The sequence below is a fragment of the Podarcis pityusensis genome, assembly GCF_964106645.2.
Source record: "Podarcis pityusensis genome assembly, chromosome: 1".
NCBI lineage: Eukaryota > Metazoa > Chordata > Lepidosauria > Squamata > Lacertidae > Podarcis > Podarcis pityusensis.
This window is the reverse complement of record NC_138028.1, coordinates 50120216-50134579: the sequence shown is the minus strand read 5'-3', so window position 1 is coordinate 50134579 and position 14364 is coordinate 50120216. Positions and strand designations below refer to the sequence as shown.

Below are 14364 nucleotides of genomic sequence, written 5' to 3'. Positions count from 1 at the left end.
TGCTGAATAAGTGACTATCCTGGAGGAGGCTCCTTGCAAAGTGCTGCCTTATCCACAAGAGTGTCTCTCTAAACTCAAAGCTGTGTGCACAAAGTGTGTGTGCTAGGGCTCCTCCATTTGGGATTAGTGGAGAAGGATGTTCTGTTGCATTCCATGTGCACATGTGATGGTCTACAACAGGCTGTTGAGAATTTTTTAACTAAGCAGAATTAAGAATTTTGTATTGCAAGGTTTGCCTGGTTTGCTTGGCAACAATATATTCTCTTTTCCCCATTGCACACTTGATAAATGAGACACTGAAAGACGAGTAGTTACTTAGATAATCTCAGGTTGTCTTTTATTCACTTATTTTCTGCATTTCTGCTATGTTCCATTCCCAGTATGACCTGAAAGACAGAATGAAGGATTTAGTGCTGCAAGCAAGCATGTATGATGTTTCAACAGTGAATTAATACTTCCCCCCCTTTTTTTACTATAGATATCATAACACCTACATTTTCATTTAGCTAATAAATTAGCTAATAAATTAGACTACTGCAAAGCGTAGTCTACATGGAAAGTAGAATGAAATAGTGGAGAGAGTGGTGCCATTTCAGACTGCAAGTGGGGAATGCCATTCTTGAATACTATTCCACATATAAAGCTCCCAGTAAGCAGAATGCTAACACATCAGGGCCCTGTCCCTTCTGTATGGATTTTCTATTTTAAGAGAGATGTAGCTTTTGTTTGTTTGTTTTTTGGTGTAGGGGAATATTAAAAACGTTCCTTACATGTACTCTGAATTAGTACAGTCTAGTCTTCTACCTCATTGAATGGCATCTGTAGGCACATTCTAACTTTCCTGAGAGTGAGCCCTATAGGAAGCATAGGGTTAGTACAGCTTGTGTTTCTGGGAGCCAGAAGCCAGAATTTGTAAATGAGTAGAAGGTTTTGTGTCTGGTCTTTTATCTCTCTCACTCTCCATCCCTTTGCTACTAAACCACCTGCTTCAGAAGCATCTGATTTCTACAGAATTACTTGCCTCCACATCTGGACTCGATGACAGCCATTAGTTCAGAATTCTACTGTGGAACTGCAGAAAGCAAAAAGAGAAATACTAATTGACAATGCTGCAACCAGACGAAGTGTATTTTCTTCTTAACAATGACTACTAACTTGAGTGTCCCTGATCCAGAGGACTGTGATCCAATGTGCTGCTCACTCACTACTGTAATTTCATTTCTCATAATGTTGGATTTAGCTAGGTAAAACTGTTACAGCACAATCTCTCTGTTTTTATTTATTTATAAGCAGAATTTCTATACTGCCATATTATAAAATATCAAGGCAGGTTGCAGCAACAAAATACAAAACACCATTAAAAAAACAATATATAAAGTGAAAAGTTAATTGAACCCCTGCTAAGAAAGGCATGGGCATAGTGGGGGGGCAGTTGCCCCCCTAAATGAATCAGAATCAAAATACAAATCTGAGGTTCTGCTCCCCCAACAAAAATCCTGGCTATGCTCATGAATAAAGGTATTCAAGAGATGATGGAAAGTAAAAAACGAGGGTGCATCCTGAATCTCTGCTGGGAGAGGGTTCCACAGCATGGGACTGGTGACATTAAATGCTGTATCCTAGCTGAGGCCAGCTAGGCCTCTGTAATCTGGGGGGCAGCCAACAGCTCCTCCAGATATGGGAAGACTTTCTACCTTGTGTGTGGGTAAAGTACTGTACACTCCACTACCCATCATTTTTTATCCTGGCAGTCATCTTTATCCAGCAGTTGCCTTGCTTGTGCAGTATGGGATGTCACTGGACACAGGTAAGGTGGCCTATATAATATGTGAATGGAGTGGGGTCAGCATAATTGAATACTGTCTTCCTCAACCCTTTAGTGCGAATGAAGATGCACACAATACATATCCATGTATCCTGCTATGCACAGAAAATAGACATAGCCCCGTATACATTTTGGGAGCACCGCCCACAGCTTTGTTCTCTGCATGTTACTGGTTGCTACAACCCTCTTCTGTGGATTGCAATTTGCATAGGAAAGCTCCTATGAAACAATGCTGAAAAGCTATGTAAGCAAAGTTCTACAATGAGTAATATACCTACCTGGCTCCAAGACAGACTAATAAACTGCAAGGAAGCATCTAATCCAGTCAACTCTGCATTGGTTGTGCTCAACATTCACTCTTATGAAACAGCTTCATTCCTACTCGAGTCGTGGAAGAAACATTGAAGCTGTCTTTTGACCCCAAAGGAACCCCACTAGTTAGCTATTGTTGTTTAAAGGGACCTCTCAAATGTTGGAGAAACTTTTTTTGCTTAAGCTTAGAGTACTGAGTGTGTGGCATCCTCCTCATTACCTCTGACATCCAGCCGGCACTCTATTTCAGCTTCACCGCATTCATTCACGGCCTTGCAAGTGTAGAGGCCTCCATCAAATGGGCTGGGCTTCCGGATTTCCAAAGTCAACACTCCGTGCTTACTAAACATGCGGTATTTGGCATCTCCAGAAAGGTCCACTTTGTTTTTGAACCAGAAGATTTTTGGCTAAGTATATGATAATAGGGAAAGCAAAGACGAAACATGGGGTGAGGGGTACCACCAACTGAGAGATTTTATTTTTAACCACTGGAATACCTACATTTCTTTGAACCTTGTAAGACAAATGTTTCATCTGAGCAGCTTTGTTCCAAGGAACACCTTGCAAAGTAAAAATTATTGAAACGTGCAGCTGAAGAAGACCTGGGGATCTGCTGAGGAGGTGGTTCAGGCCCACCAATGCCTCAGAAAGGGGAGGAGAGTCCATCAGCATGAAAGTCCTCTTCCTATTAGCCCTCTTCAGTCAACAGATGCCACAAGACTTTTTCATTGGCTGTATCCCACCACTTTGTATTATGCATCAGTGCTGTTCCTGCAGTCCACTCTAATTCCACCCCCTGTTCTTTTCCTGCTGCTCTCCACACAAGGTGTGCAGGCTCTCTGCTCTTCCTAGACATGTAATGTTGTAACCTGGCCTGGCACCTGATAGTGAAGGGTGGATTATAGTAGCAGCAGGTGATGCTGCTAATATTAATGTCTAGGCTGACTTCTGGTCCTGAAATCTTGCAATATCAGCACATAGGCTCTCTTTCAAGATCTCCCTGCTATTTAGCAGCTCTCCTCACCCCCACCCACCCCATTTCTGGTCCACCTGCCTGTAAGCTCCCCCCCCCCCCGCTTCAAAAGCCATATAATTTATTCAGCCAAGTCAACTGGAAGAATGGCATTATTTGCTCACTAAGGGTACCAATGTTCCCCTCGCTCACTTAACTGCATATTGAGAAGAGAGGTGTGTGTACCTTTGGGCTTCCTCTTACAGCACAGCTGAGCGTAGCATTGTACCCAGAGATCACGGAGCGATCTGGAAGAGGGTGAGTGAATTTTGGTGCTTCAGAGAAATCATGTTCTTTGTAGTTGGGGGGTTTATAATCTGTGCCTGTAGTTTAGGGTGGGTAGAAACAAAGTCAGACGCACACTTCTTTTAATCTTGCCCATGATTTAACATAATTTTAAAACTGGCAGCTGAAATTGTACTGAAATATTAAGAACCAGGATGATATCTTCTGCCTGTCCTTCGGTTTTTTGGTTTTTTTTTAAGAGAAGGAACATCTAAGGTGTTCTACTTCTCTCTCTTGATATATCAGCGAGGCAGCAGCCTTTATTTAGCACATGGGTAGGAGAACCTAATATGAATGGGTTGGGAGCTCCAGAGCATTTCCCCTTTCCATCTTCTATCACTGCATCCCCCTTCATTTCAGGTCTCCTGCCCTCCTAGCTGAAAAAGCAAGAGGGCAGGAGACTCCACTCTCCACTCCTAAATTCCTCTGCCCCCCCCCCACCTTATACCTCTCTGCAGCACGCACTCACTTCCCCTGTCCTACTCCTTGATGCTGGCTCACTTCTCCTTTTCCCTGTAGGAATGAATGCTGGCCATTTACATCTAGCATTTGGAGCATCAATAGGGCAGGGTCTCATCCAATTCCTATCCCCTGTTGGCTCTAGCCATTCAGAATCACACTTGTTTAAGGTCTCCTTGGCGTGGCAGAAGGTTCGGAACTAGCTGTTACTCTTCCCACATTGTGCTTTCACACATTCCTCCCACATCATGCTATAATGAGCTTTGGAATTTTTTGACATTCTGCCATCTATATTTATGAATGATAAATTTCAAGGCCAAATTCTACCTTGCATTACAGATTATGAATTGGAATGTTTTAGCCTTGTTTGCATTTGCTGATTGCTGTGAGTTTGGCAGGCAGCTATCAAATACTAATGGTTATTGCATGTTACTTATCAAATAATTTAAGAACAAAAAGTTCCATTCCATGTCAGCTGTCAAAGACCAAATACAATGGTGTGCTAATCATCAAATACCACCGCTTTTGAAAACTACCTTCCAATAAACCTGTATTATTTCAACACATATCAAGGATCTTGTCCACTTGTCTCATGACTAAAAGCACAGGTCTAAACAGTTTTCCCATTACCCTACTCTTTCCCCATGGAAAACGAGTTCTTAGCTGTAAATTGGAGCAAATTTCAATCCAAATAAGCCCTGAATTGCCATTTGCTCTGAATGAGTGCTACAGAGCAGTTTTTCCTGTGAGGGGTTGGAGGAGAAGCAGCAGCACAAGAGGCAGTGTGGATAAGTCCTTTGTTAAGATAATGGCCGTGGCCAAGTCATTTAAGCAACCTATCTGCATTACCAAAGAATTGACCATGTTGTCATAGGAACAACTAGCTAATGGTGCTACCCGAAGGAGGGATGGATCTCCCCTTCCCTGGTTGAATGCCACATCATCCTTGAGCACAATAGCTCTTTCCTACTCTTATTCGCCAATGACTTGTATACAGAAGCATGAAGCTTCTGAACTTAGGGCTTGAGTATAGCTATCATGACTAGTAGCTATTGATAGCCTTATCCTCTATGAATTTATCTAACTGTCTTTTTCCCCATCTGAAATGAACTTTATTTGCACAAGAAACATAACAGGACCAGTGCCTTTCTCTCCAGGCAGTGCACATTTAAGTTCATTGAAACAGTCTTTAAGTTGGTAATTTCAAAACCAACTTTAAGCTTATGGTAGTGAATCCTACAGTTCAACTATGCACTATGTGAACATTTTTTTTTTTGCCACAATGTGCAAGTTGATTCTTCCTGAGCAAGACTTGATAATGTGCATGATAATGTTATCTTTAAAAATGCTTGCTACAATTTACCCAGAACAGATGTTAACCAAATCCACTTCTAATTTCCTAGAAATCTTATTAAACTGGCCACTTTTCCAATCAAAGGCCAATCTTAGGAACAAGATGCATATTTTCATTTGAAAATCAGTTTCAAATTGAGTTCTGTGACCCAACAAATTCTCGATTTTTAAATTACCAATAAGGCCCAGAGGACCTTGTTGGGTGTAGTGAAGGGTTAACCTTCTATGTCTCGTGCTTGAGGGGACGGGCTTACAAGGGAAGTAAGCCAGGACATGACGTAAACAGCTTGGTATGCTGTGAACTGAGTGGAAATCGAAAGCATTCAGTTCAGCCACTGCAAGGAGAGAGAGGAGGCAGAGAAGATGCAGCTACAGACTGATGGCTGTTGTGGATTGTAAATACGCTATTTTGTTTCCAATAAAGAGATATTAGGATAGAAGAAACGTCTGGACTGATTTTACTGCCCTTTTGACACACAGACGCTGTGCAATTTCTGCTAATTGCTTTACGACGCTCTCAAGCCACACTGCGTAAACAGAAGCTGCAGAGGCCCGCAGGGGAAGTGTGGCTGGGCGCCAAACAATAAAGCAATAAATCTATCGAACAGACCTGATAGCTTTGCAACCAGTATAATTTGCTTTAGTTCTTCAGATCCCCTTCCTGAAAATGTCAATTTAGGTACTCTCTGTTACCTGTTTTTTTAATGTAGGCAGAATTTTTGGTGTTGGCAGCATTTTCACTCAACCCATGCAGATTTTCGCTGAAGACCCGGAAATAGTACTCGTTTCCCATGATCAAATCTGATGCTACACAATTAGTGCGCCGATAGTGCTCAAAAACCGTGTACCATTCCTGAAATAAATGATCCATTGTCAGAAAATCAGATCTTGTGAATGTCACAGTCTGGATTTTTGGAACATTATGTAGAATCCCCAAAACAAGTACAACACAGGCAGGTGAAATACTGGGGTGCAGCTGGGGGGATAGTGGAAACCGGGATTTCCCCATCAGCCTGACTGGCAACCCAGAATTCTGGCAACCACTGTGTCAGAAATAATTTCTAATAAATCCAGTGACTGCCGCTGAGTATGTTCGTGTTTTCTCAGCAGTGCAAAAGACCTCCAGTCATAGATGTTAAAGTCATAAATAGGAAGGGAGGGAGTTTCTCACATCTTACATTTTTGCTTTTGCCTATCTTGTGATTGGAGAAGGAACTGGCAAACCACTCCAGTATTTTGCCAAGAAAACTCCATGGACATAAAAAGGAGAAGCTTTTGAGAAGAAAGTTTCCAAGGCATGCTCTGGTTCATGGGGTCAGGGAGAGTCGAACATGACTAAGACTACTAAACAACAACAAATCTTGTAATTTATCATGGATAAATATTCCAAGTGTGGCTTCTCAATTATGCTCCGCTTCTATATTTTGTGCAGCTCCAAGCTAGCCACTCGTATGGAGTGCAATTGCCCAAAACCACCATTCTCCTGCTGACATGATTTTGAGTAATGGGCTAGGACTCAAGGTATTACGGTTTCACTGTACATACTTTAGGGTGGATTCATACACTCATTCAGCCTATTACCCTTACCATTGTTTTTTTGTCTGCCTTCTGGACAGTGTATCCTGTTATTGGAGCATTGCCATCATCCTGGGGTGGTTTCCATTCCAGTGCAACATTGAATCCCCACACATCCACAATCTTTACATTCTGAGGAGGGCCAGGCTTGTCTACAGAAAGTCATACAAAAGGTATTCAAGATCTACCACTCAGTATCTTCAGGAAGAAAAAGGAGCAAGACTTAAATCGTCTATTGCTAGCTGATGGCCATTGGTAATAGACAAACATCAAAAATGTTCTGTTAACTGAGCCAGTGTCCCAAAACAATATTGGCAAGATAAAGACTAACTCCTGCAGACTGCTGTATAGCTCAATGCACACATACCTTCCACAGACACTTAAGGTTGACATCTCCAATTAATATTGCTCCATTATTTGCTCCCACTTTGGGAATGTCTGGAACAATTTGCAAATGAATGCCAGCTTTTGTTAGCATTGCCATAACTGACAAAGATTCTCATTTATTGTACCTATGGTTGTTTGGAAGCTTAGAATAATTAATACTTTCTCTTGAAATTCAGTCCAGCATGTCATCGCTTTAATTTATGTCTGAATCCAAAAGGCAGCAGCATATGTCTATTGGCTACATCCATTAATCCCTTCTTAGCAAGACACCTGTCAAAGAAAGTTAGCTCTCTAACAGACTCTTCAAATGCTCTGTGAGTAATTCACTAGTTATCCCTGGGAATGTTGGACCAGGTTCTCAGCCTTCCAAATGATATGTACACCACTTCACAGCAACTGAATCAGTTCTGCCTTCATCTTTTCTGCTCCCAAATCATACTGTTATCACTATTTTATATACATTAGAAAATATTATTATTATTAATATCACACAAAAAATCAAACGAGAGAGAGCGTACTGGATGCAGGATAAGCAGGAGTCTGTAAACAGCCTACATGTGTTGTGTGGATTTCATGGCTCCCAACATGTTTTTGCACAGGCAAAGGATTGGGCCATTCACCCTGTACTGTGGCTCTCATCCAAATCTGGCATCCTTATGGAATTTTTTTCACATTATGTATGGAGTTCAAATCTTAGACAGCAGCAGAAAGAAACTCACAGCGCTAATCTTACATTGGTTATTACAGCTGCGAGCTGTGGCGTCAGTAATGTTAAGCAGGATTTACACACACACACATGGAATAGCCTTTGTAAGAAATTTTAATAGCCAGCTGGTTTTTATGGGATCTGAAGGAGAAAAGGCAATTAGCTGAACTGATGCTGCTAAGCTGCTTGAGTGACGTCACTCATTGCTCTCTCTCTCTTTATAAATTGTGTAAGTGGCTTTTAAATTTTGTTCTGAAGTATTGTGCATTTTATTGCTGCCAAGCCTCCTGCTGCCAAAAAGGCTGGATAAAAATGGGCCACATTGGAGGGGGTAGCTAGAGATAATAAAGTTCATGTTTTTGTCAGTTGCTACATGCAGTCACAGCTTTGTTGAATTCATTGCACGCAGACGTTCATTGTCCTGGTACTGGGGGGGGTCACCCTTTGTGTACACGTGGGTGTTCCCATTCATTTCAGTGACAGAAGCTGCTCCGTGCGTCCAAAAGAAAATATCTCTTGACATTTGTATACAGCACTTTCAAGTAGTCAAATTGCTTCACATGCATGAACTGTAATCCTGACCTGCAGGTCCAATCAGGCTGGCCAGGCATCACTATTTGACTGGCAAGGCTATGCACACCTGACCGACACCATATATGGGTGGGGAGGGGGAGAGATGGCAGGTTGGAGGGGGGTGGCAAGCAGGATCCTGCCCACGATATTGCACTGAGAAACCCTGATTGGTGAGACTTCAAAATGCAACTCAGGCTATTTGAAAGCCCTTTCCAAGGCTGCTCTGCTCATTCAAACTGGCTTTAAACCCTGGAGGTTTAAACAAACAAAACAGATGGAGAGTAGAGTCTCATTCTCTGCCCTGGTTTTTGCTTTGTCCACCTGGAGTGTGTGTGGCACTTTGTAAGCCTCAATGAGCATCTGATCATAGGGTCAACATGCTTGCATGGGGCTATGTATTTGCCCTTATGGCTTTGTTTGAAGCCATGTGGGCAACCTTGCCCACCTGTTAACTTGGCCTGGTGGAGAGAGATAGGGGCCAGATCCAGTTCCCCACTCCTACTGTAAGGTAAATCAACATACTGCAGATCAGGAAGGGGGGAAATTTAGGTTTAGATGCCTGAGGCCATCTAGTGGGTTCCTGGCAGAGACAATTTTAGAAGTAGCTCAGTCTGTTAGCCACCATACAGCCACACTTGCCTTTTTTGATAAGAACAGGAGCATTCCTGTGAGTACTTGAAGTGCTGTACATACACCTGCACCAAATCCCTGCATTAAAGTGACTGTGTTTAAATGGGACATTCATAAGACTCCAAACAGTTCCTTACCCATTATCTGAATGGTAATAGTAGCCTTATCTATCATGCTTTCTATTTGCACCTCTACTTCATATATTCCAGAATGGTGGCGCTCAGCCTTTCGGATGAAGAGAATGGTGTCTGTATTGCTGTTTCGAATTCCCACCTCCTTAGAGTCTATTGGCTGACCATCCTTTGTCCAGATAACTTTAGGTCTAGGTTTTCCCTGCAGAAGAAAAAATGGAAAGCAAAGCTACTGAGTACTTGGCACATAAAGTGCAAAGGAAGTCATGTTGGTCCATTCCAAAATGCAGAGCTGGACTAAACTTTTAGTAGGACCAACCAAAATGTCACAATATAGTGAGCAAGCTTTTGAATCCTTCAGTATTCTTCCTCAGCTTGGATGCTACTCAAAGCAGGAGGGTAGGATAGGGAAAGAGGACAAAACAAACAAAAAAGAAAACATTGGCTTGATTATTGCCTTCAGGTCTGTATTTAGACTCAATCTCAGAATGGAGTTTCCAGATTGGATTAGTCTACTAGGGACTGCAGGTCTCTGCTTGCCCTAGCAATGGCCAGCCCCCACTTTTGGAAACATAAAGGCCAGCAGTTACCCAGACTGACCTGGCTCTTTGTTTGTCTTCTCTACCACTTCCTGCTTTGCATAACATCCAGCCTGATAAAGAGTTCTAGAGAACTTGAAAGCTTGCTCACTATTCTTTGACATTTTGGTTGGTTCACATAAAGGTTACTGCCCAGCTGTGAATTCTTGAGTAGTTTGTGCCTTTAATCCCCTATTTCATCTGAAGAAAATTATTATCTCTTGTTCAACTATTCCGTTTTTGCTCACTCCCTGTATCATTCATATGACACTTTTGCACATAGTCATAACTCACACATAAAGACATCAGATCCCTTTTATAACTGTCTTGTCTGTGACATGGTTGACTTAATAGTTCTCACCTATATTTGCTCCCTGAAAATATCTGAACAGACCTTAAAACTGATATATAGGTTTTGAAACCGCGTGACTGTCAAATTGAATGAGCTAGGAAAGCACAGGACTCCAGGTTTATATAAGCCATGTAGACTATTCTGAAGTGAACATTGTTTTCTTATTCGTTGAAATGGAAACTGCATCTCTGTGTTTAATGATGCACAAAGCTACCCTTCCATTAAACAAATAAGGAAATCTGGAATGGGTCAGGGGGAGAGCTCCTGAAGTACAGTGGTCTGCTGGGAATTGCTGGATTGAAGGGAAGAGTTTGAATAGCAGATTCAATCGAGTACCTGGAAAGGAACGACAATGTTGATTGTATCGCCCACTTTCTTCATTAAAGTCTGTCGGAGATTGCGTGGCAACCAGATTTTGGGACGCTCTGTGGATCAGAGGATTATGAAGTCAGGGTTTTTTCTCCAACTTACTAGATATGTCATATGTCTCAGAAAAATTGAAGGTCCCTGCTAGCAATTAAAGTTTGTAGAAATCCAATAAATTCTGAAAGAAAGCTGTCGTGATCCTACTAGGGATACTCAGTAGCTGAATACGATTCTACATTATTGACTTCAACTGAGTTTGTACCAGTGGCAAATATTGTAATATCTGAGAAATAGAAGCGATGGAACCGCTTTATACATCAGGGAAGTAGGCAGCCATTATCGTTAAGAGCCATACAATTAACATGCATAATCTCTTGTGGGCCACATGGGGCCGAGATGATCACCACCCCTGACTCTTTTCTTTCAGGAGAGGGAAAAGAGAAAGAGAGAGAGAGAGGAGGGTGGGGAGAGGGTTGTTGATAACAATGTTAACATTTCCATCCTTACCAGCTGCATGGGTTTAGTCAGAGCACCACATATCACCTACCCCTATGACAGGGGACTCTGGGATGTGTTCTAGGGCATGGCTGGCTGCAACACTGGACAGGAGTAATTGATGCTGCAACGTTTTGTTCTGGTTTGCAGAGTTGGCTGTCTCCAGTGATTGATGTTTTAGAGCAAGGTGGCTAATTTGCAGGTCTCTAGATTGAACTCCCATCATCCCCAACCACTACTCATGCTGACTAGGAATGATGGGAGTTGGAGGCCAACAACATATAGGATGATCACAGCTGGGAGAATGGGGATAATAATGAGTTGTCTGTTTGCTTCTGACTCACTGAAGGAGGTTCTCTTTATCTGTGACTTTTACTCTGTCTGAATCCCCCCTGCCTTTAAGTAAGTCCCTCTGGGTTTGGGATGCCCTGTGCTTGTAGTTTAATAATAGTGCTCTGGGTCATTCTGGTGTTAATAGAATCCGGGTCATGTCTTTTAGAACTCCACACAGAAATAAGGATTGAGAAGTTATATCAGTTGAGCTGTCTTTCTGGGTTCCAGCCAACTGAATTAGACCACTTGTACTCTTGGGCTACAGACAAGGTGATGATTAATGACCGAGATTATGAATGTTCACCAGACAGACAGCCGGGTGTTTGGCCTCACTCCCCTAAGCAACAATCCACACCAAGCATGAAATATCAGAAATAAATGCCCAGTAACCTCACAGGGAGAAGGAGAGCTGTACTGAGAAGAAAGTAATTTTTAAAAGTTGTGTGAAAGACCTACATTGGCTTCCAGTACGTTTCTGAGCACAATTCAAAGTGTTGGTGCTGACCTTTAAAGCCCTAAACGGCCTCAGTCTCCACCCCTGAGAGCATCTGAAGGAGCGTCTCCACCCCCATCGTTCTACCCTGACACAGGTCCAGCACCGAGGGCCTTCTGGTGGTTCCCTCACTGCGAGAAGCCAAGTTACAGGGAACCAGGCAGAGGGCCTTCTCGGTAGTGGTGCCCTCCCTGTGGAACGCCCTCCCACCAGATGTCAAAGAGAACAACAACTACTAGACTTTTAGAAGACATCTGAAGGCAGCCCTATTTAGGGAAGCTTTTAATGTTTGATGTATTACAGTATTTTAATATTTTTTTTGGAAGCTGCCCAAAGTGGCTGGGGAAGCCCAGCCAGATGGGCGGGGTATAAATATTATTATTATTATATTAATAATTAGGGACACCGGTTTATTGCATATCAGAACCAAAGTTCTGCGGGTTAATACAGATCCATACCCCAGATCTCCAAGTGGTGAGATTTCAGTGATTCTAGTGCTGGCTTTCCCTAGATACTTACGCAAGATCTCTCGGACAGTAACTGGCTCTTTTGTAACAGCTGGCTGACTTGCACCTGCCAAGTTTACAGCAGTGATGCGAAAATTAAGTTTGTCTCCTGTGACCAAATCTTTAACCAGGACAGAGGTGCGCTCAATCAGGCCATGAAGTGCTGGGATCCATTCTGTAGCTGCAAATGCAAGATCACTTACTTTCACTTACTTTTATTAAGATCACTTACTGTTAGGCAAAGCTTTTCAAGCAGAGGTTTACAGAACTATGCCTGAAGGCACAATACCAAGCATTTTTACTCATGTTTTCTATTTGCACCACTGCTTCATATATTCCAGAATGGTGGCATTCAGCCTTTTGGAATCACAGCTAAAGCTTTCAAAATAACAGCCAAAGCACCCATGGCATCCAATGCACTATAAGACACAACAACTTCACAAAATGTTTCAAAGACATGCAAGAATGTGATGATCACAGAAATATAGGTAATCGTTAATTCCTTTAAAAGGGAATCTCTGGGGCTTGACCCTACTGGAGAACAATATTTCTGTCCCCGTTAATCTCAGATGTTTGAAGGCAGATGCACGTTGCTTTTCATTCTGTACCAATACCATCCTCCATCTCCTTTATCTCGCCAAGGCTACTGTCTTTCTCAGTTAAAAGGTGGCTAAACTGATTATCCTAGAACCTAGATCACTCACACCATCCACTTCAATACCCTTAAACAGCAGCAGCCTGCTCTTTTTTTGCCACCTGAGGCAAAATGGGAATTGCCACCTGCTACTTCTGCACTGTGCCTCCACATCCAATGCCACCATGCCCTGGCTCTTGATGAACTTGGTAGGAGCTGGCACACTCCTCAAAATATTGCTGCTCGGCTTCTCTGCCTTGGGGTGTGGAAGACAAGTGGCAATGCCACATGCCAGAATACCTTACCTCTCTCTTGGTGGTATAAGCAGTGGGGCCAGCGTAGCGCCACTGCTTGCACTTTAGCTGCCTCATGGATGGGCAGCTCTGCTTTTAAAACCACTTTAAGACTCATCCTGGGAACTTTTTAGTAAGGCTCTCCTAAGCACCGTGGTTTTTTTTAACAGACTCCACTCCTCACAATCCTTTTGGGGAAACCATGACTGTTAAAGTGGTGACGTCCACACCATGCATTTAAAATATGTTTAGAGCATATGGGGCTCCCCACCAATCCTGGGACTGTAGTTTATCTCTCAGAGAAATACAATTCCCCAAACCCTTAAGTTACAGTTTCCAGGATTCTTTGGGGGAAGCCTTGGGCTTTTAGTGTATGATGTGCATGTGACAACAATTCTGAAGGCACCAGGGGCTTACTCACATCCTTCTTTACAGTACTCAATGTTGTAGCCATCCAAGCCTCCTGCTCCAATTCGTTCAGGGGGTCTCCACTTCAAAGTAACAGAAGTATCACAAATGTCTTCTACTGTGAAGTGTGTTGGCTCACTTGGAGGAGCTAAACAGAATAGAAAATCCAGAGCCTTTGGGTTATTTTTAAAGTGCTAATAATATATTGTAGCATTCATATTAAAATTATCAAAATGGCTTACAGATGCTTAAAACTTCGCAAGATAGAACAAGCAATACAATCTATATCCAGTTAAAATGATTATCACCACAAATTACCTGTCAGAATAAAAATACTACCTGTGAAGAGAATCCCTGCAACGGATTGTTGACTTCCACAAAATGTGGATCATAGTCCTGCATTGTACATTTGTTGATTTAATTTTTTTTAAATGATATTTATTAAAAGTTTAAGAATTACAGAAAAAAGAAAAAAAAGGAACCAACAAAAAAAATTGACAAAACATACATTACAATACATAAAAGGAAAAGCATAAAAAAGAATACAACAATACAGCAAAAAAAAACAATAACATTAAAACACACATCCAATGTTCCATATCTTTATCTTTCATTTACTTATTTCATCGACCTCCTCACACCTCCCTTTCTGTATTCT

General features: G+C 42.1%; 1 protein-coding gene across 1 annotated transcript in view; it reads right to left on the bottom strand.

The window, feature by feature from the left end:
* Window positions 1–311: 311 nt before the first annotated feature.
* Window positions 312–14364, bottom strand: part of MYBPC3 (myosin binding protein C3) — a 73335-nt gene continuing 59282 nt past the window's right edge. Inside the window, exons 24-33 of the mRNA XM_081021554.1 lie at window positions 13720–13854; window positions 12385–12552; window positions 10515–10603; window positions 9255–9450; window positions 6834–6973; window positions 5940–6099; window positions 3336–3472; window positions 2358–2544; window positions 1022–1072; window positions 312–386 (exon numbers count right to left, since the gene is read on the bottom strand). Of these exons, the coding sequence (XP_080877680.1) occupies window positions 1062–1072; window positions 2358–2544; window positions 3336–3472; window positions 5940–6099; window positions 6834–6973; window positions 9255–9450; window positions 10515–10603; window positions 12385–12552; window positions 13720–13854 (1223 nt within the window). The 3' untranslated portion in view covers window positions 312–386; window positions 1022–1061. The remainder of the gene's footprint in view (window positions 387–1021; window positions 1073–2357; window positions 2545–3335; window positions 3473–5939; window positions 6100–6833; window positions 6974–9254; window positions 9451–10514; window positions 10604–12384; window positions 12553–13719; window positions 13855–14364) is intronic.